Here is a 19,563-nt window from a genome sequence, read left to right on the forward strand (position 1 = left end):
ATCTTATATTGTGTGACTGAAGACTTTACAAAATTTAGCCTAACCTTTAAGAAAATCTCAACCAGAAAAAAACGTTTCACAATTAGGAGTATAATAGACATTTAGTGTAAAGTATGCACAATTACCCCTGAGATGGTTCAGGGCTGGAGTTTGTTTAACCACACATTAGTTTTACTAATGAATACGGCTCACTTTACACACCAAATAAGCGAGGATGTGTCTTTTCAATAAATGACAACAATTAAGACATGTGTGCATGATCATAATGTATCAAATTATATCTTAATCGACAGTTATAATGATAGTTATAAAAAGAAAACAAACTGTACTTACAACACATGATTCGCAGAACTGGCCATAGAACTTTGATGAGCTACAGGAACAGCTACCGCATTTACATGTACCCTTTGCATTACAAATCAGCTGTGAAATAATTGAAGCCACTTGGTCCATTAACAAAGCTATAATGAGTGATATCAGATAGCTTGATGTTTTATTAGAAGTGTGCTATTTTAAGGTCTAGCGAGAGTGGTGGGTTGGGGGGGGGGCGTGGGCTTCAGGGGGTTGAGGGAGGGAGGAGGTTACATACCTAGGTCGACAAGGCTGCATGGGAAAAGACGGGATATACAGGGAATTACATAATATAATTACGGGGAATTATGCAACCTTCGACGGGGAGAGGGGATGGGGGCGGGCGTTGACATAACAGGCGGAAATTTAGCTTACCACGGTTTAATCATTTATATGACGTTGGGAAGAAGTTATGATTTATTATACTTACGCCAGTTTGTGGAGAAATACAAGTATCGTCACTCGTCAGGCAATCGCACGATTGACCAGAGTAACCCGGCTTGCAGCTGCATCTGCTAACGCGTCCTCCATCACACTTACACTCACCTCTGTCAGTACCTTTAGTGTATGACAACGTGGAATGTGAAATGTGGAAGCTTTCAGCAGTTTGCATTATGCGAAGTGAGATATCTAGTTGCATGTAGTTACTCCACATCGGGGACTGAAGTTGTGTGTGTCGGGGTGGGGGGCTCTAGTTTTTACATGATTCGATAAAAGTGCATCCAAATATAATAATACTAAATAAATCGATAATCGATAACCGAAATCAATAAATCGATAGCGATAAAGAAAACAGTATCAGTTGATTAGTCAGTGAATAGTGGCATGATTTATAGAACTTAATTTAAAAGAAATTCCGGACAACTTATATTTATTATAAACAAGATTTCAAAACAATGTGTAAATTTGTTGCTATGATTTATTTCTGTTGTATATTAATTCGTAAACGGTGCCTTTTTATAACGTTACCTCCGCAAACTTCTCCATTATGAATCGGACAGCTCTTGTTGCTGCATTCACAGTAGCTTCCATAGAAATTCTCTCCATCAAGCTGGAACCGAAAAAAGTTTTTTTTAGTAAACATTCATTACTAAAATTTACTTTTTCGCTTTTAGTCAAATTACAATATAGTTGATTTCTGTTGTTTCTTTCTCGTTTGCTTAGCAACTTCATCATTACGTTAGCCATTCAGACAAGAGTGACGCTTATATTCGCGGTATAGATATATATATATCGTATCGCAGCGGTCCGCAAAATTTAGGACTAGTTCTCTTTGGGAGCTTCCATGAGAACTAAGCCATAATCAACCAGTTCACTACCCCTTAGAGTGGAGCCTCAGAGTCAGAATGTAGTGTGAAAGCTAGATTGGATCCTCACAGTCAGAATGTAGTGTGAAAGCTATATTGAATCCTCACAGTCAGAATGTAGTGTGAAAGCTATATTGGATCCTCAGCGTCAGAATGTGGTGTGAAAGTTATAATGGATCCTCAGAGTCAGAATGTAGTGTGAAATCTATAATGGATCCTCATAGTCAGAATGTAGTGTGAAAGCTATATTGGATTCACAGAATCAGAATGTAGTGTGAAAGCTATATTGGATCCTGCAGAGTCAGAATGTAGTGTGAAAGCTACATTGGATCATGCAGAGCCAGAATGTAGTGTGAAAGCTATATTGGATCCACAGAGTCAGAATGTAGTGTGAAAGCTATATTGAATCCTCACAGTCAGAATAAAGTATGAAAGCTATATTGGATCCACAGAATCAGAATGTAGTGTGAAAGCTACATTGCATCCTCAGAGTCAGAATGTAGTGTGAAAGCTATATTGGATCCTGCAGAGTCAGAATGTAGTGTGAAAGCTATATTGGATCCACAGAGTCAGAATGTAGTGTGAAAGCTATATTAAATCCTCACAGTCAGAATAAAGTGTGAAAGCTATATTGGATCCTCAGAGTCAGAATGTAGTGTGAAAGCTACATTGCATCCTCAGAGTCAGAATGTAGTGTGAAAGCTATATTGGATCCTGCAGAGTCAGAATGTAGTGCGAAAGCTACATTGCATCCTCAGAGTCAGAATGTAGAGTGAAATCTATATTGGATCCTGCAGAGTCAGAATGTAGTGTGAAAGCTATAATGAATCCTCAGAGCCAGAATGTAGTGTGAAAGCTATATTACATCCTCAGAGTCAGAATGCAGTGTGAAAGCTATATTGGATCCTCAGAGTCAGAATGTAGTGTGAACACTTTCTTGGATCCTGGACGCCGCCAAGCTCTAAAAGTTGCAGATTAATTTTCCGACGTCTGGAAAAGTCTTCTTCGCGTTCCATAGTTTTCGGACCATCGTGTTAGGGGTTATTTAATGGAGACATTAGTGTTACTTACTTTTTCTTGACACCTGCACTCTCCACAGATGCATTCTCCTCTTCCAGAGCAGATAACATCAGTTTGGTTATTACTTGAAAGAAAGACAGGACAAGTATTCAAAACAAAATAAAAAGTGTTGGTGCAATTAACACTGTTTAGCTTTGATGTTTAAAGTTTTGAAGGAGGGGAGGAGGGGAGAAGGGGCAGGAGAAGAGGAGGAGGCGAGGAAGGGAGGAGGGGAGGAGGGGAGGAGGGGAGGAGGGGAGGAGGGGAGTAATTCCTGTAAACCTCGAAGGTTACCGAGTTCACCTCAGAAACCGGTGCTGTGGCCGAATGGATAGAGGTGGTGGTATTTGAAGCAATTAGGCTTAGCTGAGCAATCGGAAGGTTCCGGGTTTCGATACCCGGCCGGGTCACAGTAAGATGTGTTTTTCATCCAAGAGCAATCTACAGTTTACCCATCTAGAATGATTTTCTAAATTGAAAAGATTCCAAATTTGAGTTAAAATGTTGAACTGGAAGCCACCTGACGTGTAAGTCGTAATCCATAAGCCCTTGCGGGTTGCTCCCACATCTGTGGTCGCTTAAGCGTCGTAAAAATACCTGCTGATTATTATTATATTATTTTATGATTATTAATATCGGAACGTTATGGGAGGATGTGTTAATGTCAATTTGAAGGTTGGTATATGTAAAATACTTTTCTTCAGAGTGCTATGGTGTAATCCTGTCCATTATACTTACGATTTACATGCAGACGTGTCCAAGATATCGCCAAGATTGTTACCATCGCATTCGCAATAATCTCCGTACCTACCGTGGTTGCAGTCGCATGTACCACATGTTAGGGTACCGTTACCGTCAGTGCATGAAGCACTGTTTAGTTCCTATGGGACAACGAGAAATGAAAAAAATGTAGGCTTCCAATTCATAGACATGTTAACGGTTTCTTTACCAATCACGGCAGTAGAATAATATTTCTACCCTCTGCAGTGTTCACTAATGAAATTGGTAGTTTTTGATTTGACAAACTTGTATTGAGTGAAAGTAGGCTATAAAGTATTCACTACAGTAAACATCATTTGGAAAGTTACACCACAATCTTCCAAACACTATATATGTTAAAATCCGAACCCTAATATGTCAATGTCCGTTATTGTGTACTATTGGACATTCGTCTTCAGTAAGTAAATGTTACTATACTTGATATTACACATCATACCTACCGTATACCATTGTATTAGGCTTCATTTGAAATAGCAAACTACTTAATGATATTGGGAATTGATACAAGATCTCCTCCTTTCCCAGTGTCCGAATGATCCAGGTTTTACTTTATAGGTAGAGTCATGGGCGGCGATCCTGGGGGGGGGAGGGGGATATATCCCCCCATGAAAATGGGTGGAGGGGATGTAATACACCATATCCCCCCCCCACCAAATGCCAGGGATAAGAATATTTTCATGCCTACATTTATGCATCATCGTGAATGTACGGCTCTTTCTTAGCTTCATTTCTCGCCTACCATAAACGCAGTGCGATCTTTTCAAATAAACCGTCTTTATAAAGCAAGAATAGTTGACTGTGGGCTTCATTGGCCCTATAACAACAAAATGTATTATTGCGCCCACGGTATTGATATAGTACATATATGCACCCTCATAGTATTCATATAGGCCCTATAGAAGGCCTTCACACGTACATGTTCCCTCGAACAGCTGAGAATCTCATGTTGGTAATGCTTAATACACGTTTCACCTGGATGCCCTAGCAATCGGTACCTAGGAATGTAACTATGTGTAATTGTGTATTGCATGTGCATAGGCCTATAATAGCCTGCATGAGGCCATTTTCTTCATCGAATAATATAAAAGAGCCCTCGAACATTCTAACGTAGCGCCTGAAACAAGGTTGACAGTGGCAATTTTCCCAAAATAACACCCGAAATTTAAAAAAAAAGTATTTTGGATCCTGATTATGAGATATTTCGGACATGATATCCCTACTTTAAAGTTGGGTACAGTATATGCCGCTTGGAAACCTCGGGAAGTGCCGTTTCCGGCCATCTAGAGGGTTTGTAAATCCCAAAATTTTCTTGTACGCTTCGCGCCAACCAATGGTGGCGCTACGCTTAGATAGTCAACAAGGTCATATCCCCCCCACTCGGAAGTACGGATCGCCGCCCATGGGTAGAGTCAACATAATCATTTGCGGTGACAATGAGAGTGGGAGGGGCATGGGGAAGGAAATTATTAGGGAGCAGTTTCCAAGAGAGAGAAGGGGGTGGCTAGAAAGACATGCTTTTCATGTCACTTTGAGAAGAAACAGACCTAGGCATTGGCCTAGGTTCAAACATATCTTATGTCCTAGGTTTTCGGGAAACAAACAGTGCATTAAACGACCCTCTTTATGTTATCGTAGGCTGACGGTCACCCCACCCCTTTCATGGGAGTCGACTTCAACAACCCCAAGGGCGCGCAGCACGATTCCTTTATCAAATCCTTGATGCGCCTTTTGACCTATCATAAAGTATCATTACCCTACCTAAATATATAATGTTACCTCCTCCCCCACCGTCCTGCGCACGCCGCTTACTTTGCATTCATATTGTATTAAATCGATTAATAAAGTCATATTTACCCTTATATTCTCGCACGTACAATCACAGTAGACGTCAACGTGTACAGTTAATTGTTCATCCAAACCGATAGGATATATAATAAAGCTGCATAATAGAAAGTATAGCAGTTAACACTAGATAGTTGTATATATATATATATATATATATATATATATATATATATATATCTATATATATATATATATATATATATATATATATATATATATATATTTATATATATATATATATATATATATATATATATATCTATATATATATATATATATATATATATATATTATTATTATTATTATTAGAGAAAACCAGAGAAATAAGATATGACTCATAATTGACAAATAAGGAGTAAGTTTTAGAAAATATATTGGAATTTTCGGTTCCCCTGGGACCTTCGTCAGCAATACTTGGCAGTCGAATGAGAAGTACAAAATGTGACACAATGAAAGTATGACGCTAGATAAGTGTAAGTTGCAATGATGGAATTAAAACCAAATAAACCATGACTATACAGGAAGCGGATTAAGGAGCAAAGAACAGATTACATATGCTTGTAGAACTGGTAGTTGTTAAGGGGTCCCAAGTTTTTGTTGAGGCCGGTGATGTGAGACTTAATACGAAAGATCCAATCGATTTCTTTACGTTTACGTTCAGTAGTTGATTTGAAGTTCGAGGCAATTAAAATACATTTTAGGTTTTTTAGAGAATGACCATTAAGATTGAAATGTTCGGACACTGGGAATCCTGCAAAATTATCACTGTATTTCAAGACGATCAGTCTGTAGGAGAATCGTTTAAGGTACCACTCATGCTAGCATTTCGCCAACCCCCCAACCTTAAATTTCTTCTCACTTCCTCCAGACTCCCCCGCTCAGTTTCCACCTCCGCAGGCAATTTTCCTTGCGGTAAACCTAGATGCCAAATATGCCCCCATATTACCCCAGGCACCGTGGTCAAGATTCCCAATGTTGACTTTAGTCTTAGACCCCCTTCCCTCTCTTGTGATTCTATTAATGTTATTTACATTTTCTATTGTGTACTTTGCAAAGAGGGCAATTATGTAGGTGAAACAGGCTCCCGATTCCGCTTACGTTTTAATAATGATCACAAAAAATCTATTCGTGATAATTTTGCAGGATTCCCAGTGTCCGAACATTTCAATCTTCATAGTCATTCTCTAAAAAACCTACAATGTATTTTAATTGCCTCGAACTTCAAATCAACTACTGAACGTAAACGTAAAGAAATCGATTGGATCTTTCGTATTAAGTCTCACATCACCGGCCTCAACAAAGACTTGGGACCAGTTAACAACTACCAGTTCTACAAGCATATGTAATCCGTTCTTTGCTCCTTAATCCGCTTCCTGTATAGTCATGGTTTATTTGGTTTTAATTCCATCATTGCAACTTACACTTATCTAGCGTCATACTTTCATTGTGTCACATTTTGTACTTCTCATTCGACTGCCAAGTATTGCTGACGAAGGTCCCAGGGGGACCGAAAATTCCAATATATTTTCTAAAACTTACTCCTTATTTGTCAATTATGAGTCATATCTTATTTCTCTGGTTTTCTCTAATAACATTTTCTTTTGGAGTAAACGTGGATTTTCGTTATATTATATATATATATATATATATATATATATATATATATATATATATATATATATATATATATATATATATATATAGAGATTTAGATATAGATATATAATAAAAAATGTATATATATTAGTGAATGTACGAGAGCAGGACTCTAATCCCCAAAATGAAGTGATAAATAATTCGTAAAGGATACTTGAGATAAATGTGGACGTTAAACCTGTTGGCCGATAGGTTTCCAATTAAAGAAAGGGTAGTCCTCAGTCCACCACCAGCCTCTTCCCTTTTCTTCTCCTCGGCCTCTATTGTGAACAGGCCTTCAGTATCATTCTAAAGGTATAGTAAGTGTTATATGACATATAGTTTACGAGAGAAGTAACGACCGAAGTAAAAACCTTTGATTAGTGGCGCCATCCGGCATGCATCCTTGTGCTGTGATTTCTATTTCAAAGGTAACTTCACGTCCTAAACTTATTCCCGAACAGACCTTTCTGTTTTCATCTCTGACGTCATCACTACAGTTAGCTGTGATTTTCAGCTGTAGATTCTTCGGTGCATCATGAGCTATCTCCACTGTCTCTGTTATCTCCTGAGGAGGAGGATGAGAGATGACGTAAATAAACAAGAAAAGAAGTTAGTAAAAATAAGAAATGAAACTGAAGAGTCACGGAGACGGGATGTGGTACGTGTGTGGGAAGGGCCCGAGGGGGAGGGTGCAGTTAGACGCAGATGTGGAATAGGCTAGTGTCCCTATCATTTAGTAAGACCAGACAAACACAAATGGGAGATCACACTCCTATACCTTTAACTCATGATTTACACATATATTCTAACTCCCTTCCTACTACTTCCCCTTTATAATACGTTGATTGGTAAAAGTTTGTCAATATGGAGATTTCATATAGATATATATATATATATATATATCTTTTAATGTTCTCCAATTCTCCACATTTTCAATTCTTTCTAGCTCATCCTCCTTTCCCAACATACCTCCCCTTCCATAATGATTCCCTCTCGTTACTGACTCACATTATATATGTGTTGTATTATACCGACAACATTCCTGGAATCCGTAGAAAGGGTAGCTGTCCGCGCCCCTTGGATCAGAACACTCAGTCTCTGTAAGTTAAAAAGGGAATATATCTTTCCATTAATTTCTTTTTTTTTTAGGAATATATAAAGTTAAAATAAAAAGTAAGCAAATATTTCAAAATAATAATAATCATAACCAACAACAGCAATAACAATAAAAACAGAAAATAACTTCTATACTCCAACTCAACATAAGTATATTCAATCGAGCATCATATGAGAACATCTTCCATTACATTATTTTACCTATCCAAAATATATAGAGCTAGGCTAATCGTTTGTGTTAGAAACAGCTTCCAATGCAATGCATTGATGTGAAAAAAAATCAAATGATTGCACCATGCACTTGCGTCCAGTCATTTTATTTGAGGAAAAATTCCCTAAGAGAGGGTCTAAGGGGAGGGGTCATATACCCTCACGTTAGATCATCTACCATATCAGTGTTATATTTTTTGCCCACAATAAAACATTCCTCTCCCCCCTAGTTGTCCCCCAGATTGCCTATGATTGCCCCAGATTGCCTAGGCTGGTGCCACCACTGATCATGTTACAAGCGTACAGTCCAGTAAAATCGCCACCGCGTGACATGTCTTAATCTTGTTCGACATATTAAAGAAAGTATAATTAGAGTACATCGCAAATATCGTATTGAATCGAATATTGTAAGAATGGAAACAAAATGAGGATAGAGGGCGTCGTCTTGCAATTAGTTTCTGCTGTAACACATATAGTTTAGCAAACCTAATGATAGAACTTTAGAATATGATGGATATAGTTTGACAGTAAATTGTTCATGTTCTAGCTTCGAGCTCTAACAATTCGGTGTCTTTATTACTATGAAGAAATGCGGCATTTGTAGTTTCTCCCCCTAACCCCCCTCCCATAGGCGTACGAGGCGGGGGCAGGTGGCAGACTCCCCCCCCCCCAATTTCCAGAGGAAAAGAAATTCGGGCAAAAGTCCTGAAAAATTCGGGCAGCCTAAGAGGAGAAAAAAATGTATATATAAATATGTAGTAGCTTGCCCGAATCTTTTTCATATTTTTGCCCGAAAATTCCGTGGAGAGCGTTCTGTGTTATTTGTTTTTGTATTTTCTTTATTTAGCATCATAATGCTCGAATATTTCCGTGTAACACCACCGTAAGCGCAGCTCATCTGGGCTACCACGCTTTTTGCACTATCGCCCAAAATTATTAACAGGAAACGCCGCTCACAATCGTGGTGACAAGCATGCATGGAGATTAGCAGTCTCTAAAGTGAAAAAAACCACAGTAAACATTTTTATCTAACTAGTCAACTGTATACCTGGACATCCCAGACATGAGTGTATATAAGAAACATTTTCTTTTTCATTAATGGTGGTGGGGGGGGGGGGGGAGTGCCTACAAGCCTAAAAGTACAGGTTTATCATATTCTTTGTTATTTTTTATACTTTTTTGTGAGACAAATTGCAGTCTCACCCGACACAGCGACATTATTCCTGCCTACGTGTCGTTGAACACTGTTTTTCTGGTGGTAGCCGAGTACTGTGTTAAATAATAAATACCGTAACTAAATAGGAGTTAAAAAAATACTGTCCTAGTTTTCCCCGTCAATGTGATGGTATACCATTTTTCTTCTTCTAATTTACCAAATTTTTGGGGAAGTGTAAATTTCTAAACGTGAGATTATAAAATAAAGAATGTCTAGATGCTACTTGCAAGGCCTCAGAAGTGCCGTTTCCGGCAATCTGAGAGGCATTTTTTGCCAAAAAAAAATCTTGTGCTCTACGCGCCAACCGATGGTGGCGCTCCGCTTAGAAAGTGTCACGGGAAATTTCGGGCACAAAAGTTTCTGCCCCCCCCCCACAAACCAAAATAGTCCCGTACGCCTATTCCCCCTCCCCACCCCACCCATATCCATATATCTATCCATTCCTCTGTCGGTATGGCACCTTTCATAACATCTTGTAAAATGTAACTACGCCCAGTGTTTTCGCAAAATGTATACTTTGTATAGTATAGTTGTTAATCAGGTTAAATTTGAATACAATAATCGAACATATAGTTGTTTCAGAGAATGAAAGGTCAATTGGAGAATGTTACATTAAAATGCACGTTTTAACTGTAAAGTGATCCCTGTATACTTACATTGTATACCTCTCTTGCAGAAGATGGTACGGCGAATATTGGAATAATATTATTTTTGACTAATTTTTCGTTCAGGAATGCAACAGAGGGATAATCCTGTCAACGAATGAAAAGATTAAACTTTAATCAGTTTGAAATGTCACGATGATAAATCAGGGAATTAAAGGAGGAACTTCATATAGAATTGTTTTTTGAAATACGTTTTAGTCCTTTAAAAAAGACACTGCTATATATCCAGGTTGTACGTTTATACTACTTGTAATTGTTAAGAAAATGACTATTTAAGCAACTGAGGCTTATTAATTGAAGTGGCTGGACCATTCAGTCTAACACCCAATGGCCTCAAACAACATACGTGAAATGCAACGAGGTGCTGTGTTGAAAAGATACCATCCGTACGTAATCTGTTGTTCATATCAAAGCAAAAGAACACTTTTTGGTTGATTTTATTAGGATTAACAAAACATTTAAGACTTCCTCAGGAGCCAACGTCATTATACTCTATAAACTAAGCATATTATAACTCGCTAGTTATCTAGAAAACGGTAAAAGCTATAAAGAAATATTTGCTGGCATGCAAAGTTTTGTTATATATATACGTTTTTGGACTATTACATATCAAGACAAAATTTTTCCTTTAGAAGGAGGACTTAGAAATGTGTTTTTATGACATTGTTCTACCAAAAAACTGCTATATTTTGCTTTTTTGTTTGTAGTAAGTACGAGCCTTTTTAAAAATAAATTTATTACAGGGTAGATTTAGTTGCAAATTTAAAAAAAAAATCTCTTAAATACGTGACAAACATCCACTAATCTTTATTAGTATTTCTGTTCATTTTACTGTTCTTTATTAGATGAAAACAAAGCATAAAATAATGTTGTAGTCAAAATTCATTTGACTTAAAACACTTTGAATAAAGTCAACATAACGCCTCCATTCTTTCATTTTCTTCATAACAAATATAAACAACATGTCGCATTCTAAAATTCTCGTAGTCACACTATGACGTAACACAGTGACAATATGGCCGAACCCCGTGGTTTATTTTGATGGTGTTTCCTATAAGCATATGCAGAAAGCTGTTTAACCACTTCTTGAACTCAGTATAGAATATACTAACGTTCCACCAAGTTATCATGATATTGAATTAACGAACAAAATATGATTGGCTCTCATTTGTAGTGATTAGGTTGCGCAGTGTTATATTATTTACGAAACGTTCACACTGCTGTGTAAAGATCTTGCTTTTATGTTTCAACCTACGTATAAGTGGGACTGGTTGTACACTCCGTATTCATCGATATGGCACGCTCCATCGTTCGGTGTAAATACTCCTCCAATCTAGCAGAGGAAGATTGAGAAGAAAAACGAAATCCTGACATCTTTTTAAGTCATGAAGATGCTCCAGAAATGAGGACTACACTCTACAATCGGACTATCGCATATGTTTCAAACATTTGAAAGATCCAATCGGCGGCGCTGCATAGTCTAGGTCAAGACGTTCCATTCTATATATGAATATCGTCGAATCAGAACACTAAATGAGGACGCCCTTCCACAAAGCTGCTTGTCAGGGGAATCAGCCTTAACCGAACAGACTGCAGAACCTCGAAAGAGGATGTGAGGGCGCACTCATATTAATTGTAACATGCAAAGTAACAGCAGAAAGTCAATGTCTTGAACAAGACTAGCGTTGCAAGGCCCTGAAACCAAGCGACGCTTTTGCCGCATCGGAAGAAACTAGCACTTTTCTTCGAGTCTTCGGTCCATCAACCTGCCTTGTACCCAGTTGTAACCCGGTTTCGGGCCGGTATGACAGAAGTCAAACTTGCCCCTGTCAATCGATTGCAATCAAAAGTTCTGAAAATGTTACTTTCGCCAATTAGCGTTTAGCATTTGTTAAAACTTTGATTTTGAAGAACATCATGCGTCTTCAATGTATGGAAAAAACCTAAGCAGATGAATAAAAACCTTTTATAGAAAGTCAAGGACAACCTCCTGGACGATTCATTAAGAAAAAAGATGCTTTAAGTGTTTTAATTTTATTTATTTTTTCAATTTTAAGACATATGACTAATTCTTACCCTTCCATCACCCTGGATATGGGTAGATGCATCTGTGGTCACCAAAAGCAGTTTTCTTGCCTCCTTTCTCCACCCTACTTGTTCCTATATATATAATAATAAAAATGCGCACATTTTGTTTAGTCGACTTAGAAACTCTAATGCTTTGTAATGAATGGTAAGGGTGTTCTTGAAGGTAACCACAGCTGAATACCGCGGTTCTAGTGAGACAATTCACACGTGGCTATCTCTGTCTGGTTGTATAATTGAATGTTAGTGCAATGTTTTCACGTTATGAACGGTAGGCAGGTCAAATTTTAGAATTGGTCTGTTGAGCCAAATCATTGAACCAGATAAATATATAGGTACTTATATATTAGTACGTATTTACTACATTGTGTGAAAATACTGCTATGCCGAAAGTGCATTTCTAGACGATCTACGTTTACATGTTGTTAATGAATATTCAATAGGCCTACGTTACATGACAGAATATACTATAGCTGCCATTGACAAACAGTACTGCAGAAAAAAAGTCGCGTGCCGGTAGGTGTGAAATTACCATCGAAATAGGGTTGCATATAGAAAACAACAATGCAAGGACTTAAAAACATTTCTACTATATATGTTTAATTCACTAATTTTAGTACCAAGTCAATTTCAGAAAGAAATACCCTTAACAGCCATTTGGGAGGAGGGGGTGGGGGGGGGCAATTTGAAATAAACCATGCAATGAATTCTTTTAATCCATCCATTTGGGAATATTTGGGAGATATACCATTCCATATAAGGAATTTTGTATTTCCAAGAATTTTACCTCGTTTATCTCACTTAATTAATAACATTTTTTTCAGTATCGTTGGTTCGGGCAAGCCGTTTACTCACATTACAGACAGAGACCTGCATTACTGCGTCAAATGTTCCTTCTGGCATGTCAAGGTTTCCTGATACACTGACGTTATTTATTCTTGTCTATAGGTGGAAAGAATTATTGATTGATCTTAATTCCTTATGCTGCATTATAACATTCACTACAAGCAATATACTTTTTGCGTTGAATCCACCGGGGAAAGTGGCTTCCTCGAGTTTTGTACGTTATGTCATAATATTACGGGGACAAGAAGTGGGGGAGGAGGGGTTTGTGCCGCCCTCCAGTCTTGTGGCAAAAATCAATGTGTCCTAATTATTTAATAAAATGTAACCCGTTTCCATTTTTTAAAGTTACATTCACAATTTTAAATTATCATGTTGTTGAAAAATTATGAACAGATGTGCGCTTTGTGAAAAAAAAATCAATTTCTGGGATTTGTTGAAGGGAATGCACAGAGGATCCATTAAACCAGAAGGTTTTGCGGTAACATCGTGGTTCGCCCACCCACTCCATGTCCATTGCCCCCCCCCCCCCCTCTCTCTCTCTCTCCAATATAATTGCATCATACTGAATCTGACATGAAATTAGAGGACGCTCTTTTAGATTTGTGTCAATAAGATTTGTGTCAATAAGAAAACTTTACCTAAGATAGAAAATGGAAACGAAAACCAAACGACTTAACTGATCCACTCTCAACCTCTCACCTCTTACATCGAGACTGTGACCGTCAAATGTGCATCACGTGACCATAGGAAAGGGAACGTATACTGTACTAAAATTCTTACCGCAAATTCAGTCACATTGCTGTGTAATGGTTGAACATTGCGGAAGCTATAAGCCTTTGAACAGCCCCGACAAGGTTCATCTATCCTGTTCGTAAGCAAAATATAAAAAAAAGAACACAATGAAATTTTACTAATTATCTAATTATCAACTGCGGTTATATATGTCGCTATTACAAATATGCGGCAAGGCGTAAGTAAGATTATAACTTTCATGTCACGGTTAAAGTATTTTTTTTTTTACTAAATCATTATTAACATTCAAGCTAATGACGTTTTGTCAGTGCGCTGTTTAATAATCACCCGGTTGTCAATAACTTCATGCATTGCTCTATCAATGTTTCCCCAATTCACGTGCCTTAAACCAATAACTAGTTTCATGGCGTTATACTGTTTTAACATGTGCCTGTGGTGAATTGTACTTACGCACTGCTTGTGATGTCGATGTATGGTAGTATAGGCTTATCCACGAAGGAACCAAACCCTAACCTCGCTCTACGGGTAAGTTTTTTCATGCTGTCCCCTATATGAAGAAAGAGTAGAAATAGTCACACGCTGAATGTTACTAGATGAACTATATGGTGCTCAATATAGAACAATATACCGGTTCTTTTTATTCAGAGACTTCATACCTACACAACACAAAGGTGAGCATGGAATGAAGTCAGTGAAGTTAAAAGAACCTTTCGGGCTTACAATGAACCCATTCTCTCGATAGGATATACTTCAAGGCGGCTGAACTCGCTTAAAGGTAGTTTGTGTAGGCCCCAAATTATAGCACGCTATAATTACTCGAAGTTTCCGAAAAAAATATGTATGTTTGTGTGTATTTTAGATCCTCCTGCAAGCAGGAACTCGCCAAGAAGCCTCATTGGCTTATCAAAGCCGCAAGCTAACCGAAGTCAGTCTCTTAGATTCATATTTAACGTCCATGATTATGAATTGTCAACAACCATGTAACTGGACGACATACTTTAATCTTGAAGTGACTCGAACTCGAACTCGAAAAGTACTTTTCTGGAGGTCTTTACTCTCCAAATTGTTCTCAGATCATTTTAATGAACACACAAGATAACTTAATGTTCCAGTGAGAAAAAATTTCTTCGAAGGTTATAATAAAAACAGTTTAAAATGTTAACGAAGGTGACCATCTAGCATATTTGGGGCCAATACATCATACCTTTATTATTGTATATGATCACCATTTACTCTGACACTGAGGGAGGATGGAATATTGGGATACATCTGAAAGCCTCAAAAAGCTGACAAGTGTAAATCAATATTGGGTATATCAAGTGGAAACATCACGTGACGCAAATTAACATACGTCAAACAGCTGTTTGCATTCGAGGCAACAATGATGTTTAACTTAGTTACTTATATGTGTTTAATGCTATTATACACAGTGTATGTTCTCCTTCATGTCACTGCATACTGTGTATGTATTTGCCTAAAGCTTACCTGTGTTAACTCCATAAATCATTTGAGTATAATAGCCCATAATCAATTTTGATATGTAAATTCGATGTATAATATGTAAATTATATACAGGATAGTCTGTTAGCCACTATGACAGACGTGGTGGCAATCACCTAATATATGTTGCTGGCTCTGCAGTGTTCAATGGTCAATGGTGGATTGTAACGTTTGTTTTGTAAAATAAAGAATTCAATTGGAATTGGAATAAAAAATGCAGTTAAATGGTGTATTGTTCCGGATTGGTACAAACTTTAGTTAAAGTATATATTTACCGAGTGCTTCAGCTAAAACTTTAAGTTTGGTAAGGTCATCACCCATTGAGTAGCTAAGGTCCATTAAATAATAGAGGTCCACGGGATAATCCAGAGCTTGACGTACTTTAACTGTGAATCTGTGAGGTTCTCCTTTTCATGGGTAAAAGGGAAAAAAATAGAAAAGAAATTAAGCAACAGATTTGGGCAATTTGCAAACTGACGTAAACCACAAGGATTGTACGTGAACTTTGAATACAGTGGCGTGCACATGATTTCAAAATTGTGGATGGGGTGGGTGGGGTGCATGTATTGGTTGGGGATAGCAACCTCTAAAAACCCCGATTGATTTAGGTACAGGGAAATATATGGAAGGGCCAGTGGCGAATGCAGAACTGTATGTAGAAGAAGGCGTGGACCTAGGGGCAAGGGCGGCGGAAGCACTTTTAATCTGGGGGGGGGGGGCACCAACGTCGAAGGGCACTTTGCAGAAATTCGATTGGACTGATGCGGCCTGATATTTAGTACCCTTTATAACTCTTATTGTATTATCTTATTTGCGTATACACATCACTCCATCAACGCCACCCCCCCCCCCCCTCAAGGAAACAATGCATACTAGCACTGCAATATCTAATGTGCAAATTGGGAAACAAGGAAAAAGACAAAATGAGGTGAAATCATTATAAAGTCCAAGTCCCTGCACACGCGATCGATACATACATGAAAGCAAATGAAATATGTCAAAATACTGAAAGAAAAATAATTTTCTATGTGTTTTTCAATAGTTAAACTGATATTATTATGATCATTATTATTGTAACGACTTTCCAATAATTATAACCAACTTGGAAGGGTTTATAACACGGTAAATGATTGTATATTATTGGCATGCGATGTAATAACCAACGCATGCCTATATGATATGCACGTTAACATGTTGAACGCGTGCGTAGCGCGCGAAAAATTTTGGTAATATTTTTCGGGCAAGTCGTTACAGCCCCCCAAATTAAATTGGGCTCCTACGCCTGTGGTAGTAAACATTTCAAACTTCCCGAAATATTTCATTCGACGTGGGTTTTGCTTTGTAAACTCTTTTTTATATAGAAATGTTTATGTAGAAAAAGGGCACATTTTTAACCTGAGGAAAAGTGGGGGGCACGTGCCCCCTGTGCCCCCCCCCCCGGTTCCGCCGCCCTTGCCTAGGGGCAATTGATTCTATTGAATTCTAGATTAAACAAAAAATTGAACATAATTAGACGTCATATGGTGTATTTTAATGCATGTTTTTGATTGTAAAGGCGGTGGTGTAATTCTTCTCCAGCAAAATGAAAAGGACCCCCTATACTGAACCATTTCCCCCAACTGACGATGTCCCCTTCCCCTTCTCAATTTAAAGACGTGGGTGTGGCCCTGTTGTCTTTGTTACCGATTCCCATGTATAGGGAGAAGGAAGGTATTGGAGTTCTTCCATATAACAAATTGTTAGATGTAAAATGATCCTTCCTGATGCATATTTAGACTATATAGTTAAGGTATATAATTATAGGGTCTTAACGCAAGATTGTACTAATAACTATAGTTTGTATTGAATTGTTGGATGAGTCGAAGGACGGACAAGATGGGGGTGGGGTGGGGTGGGGTGGGGTGGGTGTATGCCAATAACTCCTGGATCTGTGCCTGTTTATACAACCAAGGTATATTTAGGAGCCATTTAGGGCTCATTGAAAGTGAAAACATTTACCGTGTTTTACCTCCTTCTCTCACAAGAATAGAAGAACTACTAGAAAAACAGTGTGTGAGTGCATGGGTTACATAGGAAGTGATAAGTATTGTTTTTGGATCCCCTATCAATATTTGGACATCGCATACCTTGTCTTAATTTGACTCGGATTTCTTGAGGTTGTATTTGTACAGCCGGAGTGACTGGTTCCTCATCCTCATCGTTAAGGTATGTCCCGTCAGTTACATCTTCGTTCTGTTGGTGCAATCACACGATTTACAAATATGAAATTGAAAATAAACATTTGAGAGTGAAAAGTGTAAAGGTTCATATAGTATCAGCCAAAAAGAAAACTCACTTCCTCCACTTAAAACAAAATAGAACAGACAGTGACAGTGTGTGATTTGTTTTTCTACCATTTATAATGTAGCGACATATTTTTGTATAATAACATACACTGGCTAAGTAAATGCCGAAAGCAAGATCGTTTTATTATCATTTATTTTTTGACAAAAAAAAAACTGTTTAATTTATTTTATATCATTCTTGCGTTAACCTTTTTAATTGAAGAGTTTCAATTAACTCGAGCAACAACAATTAACCACAATAAAGCTCTGCATGGATGACTCCAAATTTGAACTATACATATATATATATATATATATATATATATATATATATATATATATATATATATATATATATATATAGATATATATATATACACATACACATATACACACACATATATAAATATATATATATATATATATCTTTGTTTTCTCAACATTGTAACACGTGTTGCAAGATATGGACAGTAGTTACTATACCAGCTATGAGTATCGGCTGATATATATCGACATGAATGATGCTATATTGACTTTAATATTATACTAAAACATTTGCAACCAAAAGATGATTTTTATTCTCTGTCCAAGCTAAACGTAATATATTACGACAAGCCTACCATACACACATTGGACCTAGGTCAGATCGCTTTGCCCAAAGTTTAATTTTCTTGATTTTGGAATAAAGTAACTTTTTTCTAAAATCTGTTCCGCTTCTACCCCTCGCCTCCCACCCCTTCTTGATGTTTCATCCTGATATATAGCCTATGTACATTGACCCAATTTGAAAGGGTCCGTCCAAAATGATGAGTTCATTGGAGAGTGCTTCTCCTCATCATCTTCATCATCATCATCTTCATCATCATCATCACCATCATCATCATCATCATCATCATCATCATCATCATCATCATCATCATCATCATCATCATCATCATCATCATCATCATCATCATCATCATCATCATCATCATCATCATCATCATCATCATCATCATCATCATCATCATCATCATCATCATCATCATCATCATCATCCATCCATCCATCCATCACCCATCATCATCATCATCATCCATCATCCATCATCCGCCATCCATCATCATCATCATCATCATCATCATCATCATCATCATCATCATCATCATCATCATCATCATCATCATCATCATCATCATCATCATCATCATCATCATCATCATCATAGGTAAGGACGTTGATTATGCGACGTAATCTTTGGAACTTAAGAAGTGTTTTCAACAAATTTAGGAACACCTTGTTTTCAGATTTCCATCACAGAAAGAAATTCATTCGTTTTAACACTTCATCAAAGTTATAGTCAAATAGAATGATATTTAACAGGGTTTGTTTGTTTGTTTGCTTGCTTGTGTCTTTTGTTTTGGCTTTAATACCTTACCTTTGGTGATTCAAAGATTGGCATTGGATTTTCGTAGGAATAACATCCAGTTATAGTGAGGCTTTCAACAGTATCACATCGCGAACCAAGGAAGGTCTATACCAGAGGGAAAAAACACACGTGAAATGTTTACTATATACATATATATATATATATATATATATATATATATATATATATATATATATATATATATATATATATATATATATATATATATATATATATATATATATATACACATATATATATATATATATTCCTTCTCATTACATTTTCATTTATATATATATATATATATATATATATATATAATTTAAAACATATACAGTATAATTGAAATTGTAGTGCGTTGGAATTATCCACCAGAACAGTTGGAAAACTTTCAGCCTCTACCTGGATTCGAACCCGGGCCTCCGGCATATATGCGGACGCAATATATATTTCGAAC

At 37.3% G+C, this 19,563-nt stretch overlaps 1 protein-coding gene across 5 annotated transcripts in view; it reads right to left on the reverse strand.

Annotated features, from left to right (window-relative positions):
* Positions 1 to 19,563, reverse strand: part of LOC139958896 (integrin beta-PS-like) — a 29,100-nt gene that overhangs the window by 5,001 nt on the left and 4,536 nt on the right. For all 5 annotated transcript variants that reach the window (XM_071956324.1, XM_071956320.1, XM_071956323.1 and 2 more), the window contains exons 4-20: positions 19,113 to 19,208; positions 17,498 to 17,603; positions 15,647 to 15,778; positions 14,322 to 14,418; positions 13,899 to 13,983; positions 13,128 to 13,214; positions 12,264 to 12,347; positions 11,443 to 11,520; positions 10,179 to 10,274; positions 7,989 to 8,078; positions 7,352 to 7,545; positions 5,352 to 5,436; positions 3,456 to 3,598; positions 2,730 to 2,802; positions 1,321 to 1,402; positions 782 to 909; positions 334 to 423 (exon numbers count right to left, since the gene is read on the reverse strand). In XM_071956324.1, the coding sequence (XP_071812425.1) occupies positions 334 to 423; positions 782 to 909; positions 1,321 to 1,402; positions 2,730 to 2,802; positions 3,456 to 3,598; positions 5,352 to 5,436; positions 7,352 to 7,545; positions 7,989 to 8,078; positions 10,179 to 10,274; positions 11,443 to 11,520; positions 12,264 to 12,347; positions 13,128 to 13,214; positions 13,899 to 13,983; positions 14,322 to 14,418; positions 15,647 to 15,778; positions 17,498 to 17,603; positions 19,113 to 19,208 (1,746 nt within the window). The remainder of the gene's footprint in view (positions 1 to 333; positions 424 to 781; positions 910 to 1,320; positions 1,403 to 2,729; positions 2,803 to 3,455; positions 3,599 to 5,351; positions 5,437 to 7,351; positions 7,546 to 7,988; positions 8,079 to 10,178; positions 10,275 to 11,442; positions 11,521 to 12,263; positions 12,348 to 13,127; positions 13,215 to 13,898; positions 13,984 to 14,321; positions 14,419 to 15,646; positions 15,779 to 17,497; positions 17,604 to 19,112; positions 19,209 to 19,563) is intronic.

Source organism: Apostichopus japonicus, chromosome 18 (genome assembly GCF_037975245.1).
Source record: "Apostichopus japonicus isolate 1M-3 chromosome 18, ASM3797524v1, whole genome shotgun sequence".
Taxonomy (NCBI): Eukaryota; Metazoa; Echinodermata; class Holothuroidea; order Aspidochirotida; family Stichopodidae; genus Apostichopus; species Apostichopus japonicus.